Source organism: Erigeron canadensis, unplaced genomic scaffold, assembly GCF_010389155.1.
Source record: "Erigeron canadensis isolate Cc75 unplaced genomic scaffold, C_canadensis_v1 Conyza_canadensis_unscaffolded:173, whole genome shotgun sequence".
NCBI lineage: Eukaryota > Viridiplantae > Streptophyta > Magnoliopsida > Asterales > Asteraceae > Erigeron > Erigeron canadensis.
In genome coordinates, this window is record NW_025215574.1 from 3,185 (window position 1) to 8,683 (window position 5,499).

The following is a 5,499-nucleotide window of genomic DNA, read 5'->3' on the forward strand; positions in this document are numbered from 1 at the left end:
GACAGTCCTGTTTACGACTAAACAATACAGTTAAAAAAATATCTAGAAAAGCTTTCATAATAGAAGTATAATTATAAGTAGCCAAAGAAGTAAAAGTTACAGAGAGTGCAAGACTTCTTTATACACAACATTTGTTGTAGTCTTCGAAATTTTCTTGTTTTATCACATATCAAAACTTTCAATCCTTTTTTGCTTGTTACCCTTGAAAGTGCAACATATAATTGACCATGTGTGAAGACTGGACGTTCTAGATACAATCCAACCTTTGAGAGCGATTGTCCTTGGCTTTTATTGATGGTCATTGCAAAACAAACGGCCAATGAGAACTGTCTCCTTTGTAATCTAAAAGAATCCGTTTATCTGATGGAGACAATGTCATTCTTGGAATAAATTTTTTTTTCCCAATATGGTTTCCTGAAATGATTCTTGCTTCAATAACACGATCACCAAGTGTAACAACTTGCAACCTTGTTCCATTACAAAGTCCGGCAGTTTGATCAATATTTCTAAGTAACATTACTGGAACATCTTTCTTCAAAGTCAACTTATGTTTGGGGAGACCGCCGACATTGATGGCATTGAGGAAATCTGGAGAATACAAATCTTTGTTGATATCTTGAGCAAGATCAGATTCAGGGATTTGTCATAGCTTAGATATACCTTTTCTTCTTCGTTGATTAGGTCCATCATTTTGTCGTTGATAACATCTACAACATCATGTGTTGGAGCCAGAATTGCTCTTTGTTGAAAGTAAGAAGGGGTTGCTAAATTTCTATTCAACTCTGGATAGATGGTATCAATGATAGATTTGATAGGATCGGTTGTATCTGTTATGAGTATATCTTCAGGATTTCAACATCAGTTTCTCCATCATTTGGGTTTTTATTGTACCTTCTCCAATGCTCAATAGCCAATCCCAAATGCTTTTGTCTCAACGATTTCTAATAGACTTGTTCCTCCATGAAGGCGCATGTTAACTGTAAGTTTAAGTACAGTACAATAGTTCCAAAGATAAGATGATTTAAGTGAAGCATTAACTATATCTTGACGTGTACCTTGTTGAACAACAGGAAGAATCTGTCTAAAATCACCACCGAAAACAACAACTTTACCTCCAAATGGTATGTGTGCTTTGAGGGTTAGTTGATTTTAAAATGTCTCGGAGAGTTCTATCTAAAGCTTCAAAGCAATGTTTGTTTGTCATTGGGGCTTCGTCCCATATGATCAACTTTGTTTGCTGTAACAATACTGCTAGTGGACTATCTGGACGGATAGAGCATAATGAGTTTGGTTATATTTATAGGAACACGGAATCTCGAATGTGCTATTCTGCCACCGTCTAAGAAAAGAGCTCCTATTCCACTTGATGCAACATTCAAAACAATCTATCGTTTTGAACGTATTGCTGCTGATAATGTTTTCCAGACAAAAGTTTTCCCGGTACCTCCATAACCGTATAAGAAAAAAACACCACCTTGTTGTGCACCAACAGCTGTAATGATTGTTTCATAAACATGCTTTTGTTCATCTGTCAAACTTCGATACAAATTACCATGTTCGATCTGTAGTTGGTCAAATAGATAGTTCATTTCATCGTCAATAAGTCTATTTCCAACGTCAGATAGAGATGTACCAACTGGGTAAGGCATACCATGATATTTTTTAGTGTACTGTTGTTACGTTGTAACAATTTCTCGATGTCAACCAACGCAACGTCAAGTATTTGTTCATGTGTGAGGTTCATATCTGAAATTTAAAAAAAAAGGAAAAGTGTTAAATTTTATATTAAAGGGTTATCACTGGGTGTGTATATATATATATATATATAAGAAGAGTAATAACAAAAATGAATCTGAGGACCCTGTGATGAATATTCTAGTTGGTGAGTTGGTGGTTTAGTAATTAGAAACGATTTGTCAAAAAAGTTTCAGGAGTATGCAAACCTGGTCTTTTTTGTACTTTGTGTTCCCTATGAAGAATGTCTTCGGCCAATAGATTTGATGTTTGTTGCCATACAACAACTGGGTCGACCAAGCAGTCACTTAGAAGCATCATCACAAATAATGATCTCATAAAAGGACCAGATGCAGAGCGAGCTGCTTCTTTAATTGTCTCAATGTATTCTTTGTCATCATCCAACAAACCCATAGCGTAGCAAGTCTCCTTAAAAGATTCATAGGTTCTACCTCCATAAGTCCTGATTTCTTTATAAGATGCAGGTCCTTTTACATGGTTCAACAAAATTCTTAGGTAAAAAAGTTGACTAGTGTTTAGAGAAACATTATGAATCCTTCCTATAGAAACCACTTTTCTGGATCGTCGAGCCCATTTTTTTTTATCCGTCTTCCATGTAAAATGTTCAGGGAATTGACCATACGTTAACGTACGTGCCAAAGAATTTTCTTGTTGCACTTCATCCATTCTAAAAACATTGAACAATTGACAGAAGTCTTGTTAAGAACATTTTCAATAGTTAATTCTTCGGTGAATGTTATATACTGTTCGCCTTCAAGATGGAAAGGCAACCTTATAACAGAAGGAAATATGCAATGAATATCGAATCCTAAAATCCTCCAAACTGATTCACATGCTGATAAATATTTACAATCATAGTAGTCTTGTACTTCGTCAATGTCTTCATCAACAACTGCAGCTGTAACTCGATCATTTTTCTTTGTTTATGTACTTGAATAGATACTTTATAGTTCCTAACTGGTTGCGCCACTCGATATTTAAATGGGCTTGATACCTTTTTGAAAGAGTAGGATTATAACCAACAACATACCTATTATCTAGGGGAATTTTGTTTTTAATTATTTTTCTACCGTTATCCGGTCTGCGGTAGTGAGGATAACCATCTTTGTCGATGGTTGTAATATCTGAAAAGTCTTTGGGAAATTTTTAGAACATTTCTTGTCAACCATACATGCAGCATCCATATTGGTTTCACCACATGGACCGTGAACCATTAAGCTGCTTACGATTTTATAAAGATCTGGATCAACATTTTCATCTGGAATCTCGGCAGAAATAAAATGATCTATTGAGTCGATGTCCTTGAGTTTATCTTTCTCATTCAAGAATAGACATATATGAGCATGAGGAAGTCCACGTTTTTGGAACTCAATTGTGTAAACAACTACAAATAGATTGAAATGAATTAATAAAGTTTCTTTTAAAAAAAGTTCTATAGAGTGGCAAGGTTAAATTATTTTATAAAAACATACCTGCCTCAAGTTTACCAAAAATGTTGTTTTCTTTGATATCTTGCATCAACCGATCAACCTTAATCTTAAACATTTTGGATAAAGTATCGGCCCTATCTTCCAGATTTAGTTTGACCTGCTTCATATACCTAACAACTTCAGGCCATTGTGGATTGCATGTGAACGTTAAGAAGAGATCAGGATATCCATAGGATCTGCATATTGCCATTGCGTCCAAGTAGTTCTGCATCATGTATCTATGACTACCGGTAAATGAATAAGGCAGTATAACTTTTGTACCTATGTTTGCACTCTCGGTTATTCTACTATTTGAAGCTTGTTGTAAGTTCTTCAGTGAATCCGTTCTTAAATTGGACTGATTGTTCCTTACGTAGGAAATTCTTTCTGCCTCAACCATCGTGTACACATCAACCAAGTATTGTTGGTATAACTTTCTGCCATTATGCAATAAAGATGGTACATCGTCCCTAAATTGGATTTGGTATGCAAAATATCATGGTGACACGTTTTTTTTTTGTGAGGACTATTTTCATCTGCATTCTTATGATATATGTCAGTTTGATATCCATCTTCAGCATGTGGAAATAACAGTGGATATTGAAGTGCAAGATACTGTGGATGCAATTCACTAATTCTTTTTAAATGTCCAGAATGACTTTCAATCAGAATATCACGTTCATCAAAAGACATATCTATGTCACCAACAATCAGAGCTGCAATTTCATCAACACTTGGGAGATTGTATGTGCGACCATCCTTTTGTCTTCGACCGATAAGCTTTAGTTTGAATTTTTCTAGTAGGCTTAAGAGTAACGCGATCTCTTGCCATTCTGAACGTTTTGACTAACGGGTTGCAATCGTTTAGTAATTCAACCAAATGAGCAATCAGATCTGGATTTAGTTTCTGTTTGGTTACAGTAGAATCTGAAGCAGTTTTACTACATAAAGAATATAATATAATTAATTAGTTTATTATATGTATATGTATATCTATATTTATATAGTTATATCGTATAATAAGATAATATTATATTGTACCTAACTGCATTTAGCCTGTGTGAAACCTCATTAATTGTGTCGTATATGTACATCTGTGAAAACTTTGGAGCTTCACCTTCTATTGGAACCAATCCTCCCATCCGATGACAATTTTGTCCTTGTATCCGATAGATATAAGGTCCAGGACCGTTGTTCACTTTTTATCAATTTTTCCACCCATTGACGTAAAAGCAAACATCATATTATACTGTCTGATGAATTCCATAAAGTTTTACTCAATGGATGTCTATTGAAATAAAGATCAGATAGCAACGGGGGTGGTGGTTTGGAATTTGTTGGAAGAACAATTTTGCCGGTCTTACAACACATTGAGTATCTTCCATTTTTACCCCCTTCTTTACCTCTTAAAGTTTCTGCATGCCACACCATTGCCCCACAACTTATACACTTGTAGATCGGGTCCCCTTCATCAGCATAATCTGAGTTAAGATTAATTCAAACTATATCACAGAAGGTTTTTTTTCCCCCTAAATTAAATTTTCTATTCATAAGAGCATGATACCTGTGGACATTCCAGCAGTGGTTAAGTATTCTTTAGGTACATGACTATGATTATGAGCAGCTTTTTTATTTTTCATATAAATTCTTAGTTTGAGCCGCATGCATCCAGCTGTATTTGCTCTTGATATTGCTTCCGGAAAAAGTTAAGAGAATATGTTAGTTAATACAGTTATAACGGTAGGTAGTTACATATGAAGAGAAGCCATTATTGGTTGAAAATACCTGGAGAGACATTTGTTAAAGGAGTGATGATTGGAAAGTTAAGATTCTGCACATATGAATGATGCGATACATTTTTTGAACCATATATACATATCAGCAGAATGAATTTAGGAGTCACTAAGGTGTGGCCTTTGAAGTTAAAGTTATTAGTCTACAAACGTTATTTCCTAAATATTTGATAAAGAGTTGGTACCATATAAATGTATAAAAGGGAAAAGAGTTTTAATGGTACAATGGCCTTACCATTGTGGAAGGAGTGATGATGGGTGTGTTCATATTCTGCACAAATGAATGCTGCGATTCATTGTTAGCCTCATATATAATGGACTTACCTTTACGTTTGTCATGTGAAACATGGACAGGTGAGGCATCATTTGTGTTTTTTTTTGAAGCTATATACATTCTGCGTTTTTTGCGCGCTTCTTTGGCATCGTTGGTAATGTCATCTAAATAGAATAATGAAAGCTAGTGTTTCAATAAGTTTACAAAG

The 5,499-nt window shown here is 34.9% G+C and overlaps 1 protein-coding gene across 1 annotated transcript; it reads right to left on the reverse strand.

Moving 5' to 3' along the window:
• Positions 1 to 298: 298 nt before the first annotated feature.
• Positions 299 to 4,864, reverse strand: LOC122584252. Its single transcript, XM_043756465.1, has 10 exons — positions 4,789 to 4,864; positions 4,475 to 4,705; positions 3,817 to 4,057; positions 3,228 to 3,661; positions 2,826 to 3,139; positions 2,500 to 2,672; positions 1,944 to 2,422; positions 1,652 to 1,746; positions 1,445 to 1,562; positions 299 to 615 (listed from the first exon to the last, which is right to left on the reverse strand). Exons 1-10 carry the CDS (start codon positions 4,862 to 4,864, stop codon positions 299 to 301), a joined length of 2,478 nt encoding a protein of 825 aa, XP_043612400.1.
• Positions 4,865 to 5,499: the final 635 nt, after the last annotated feature.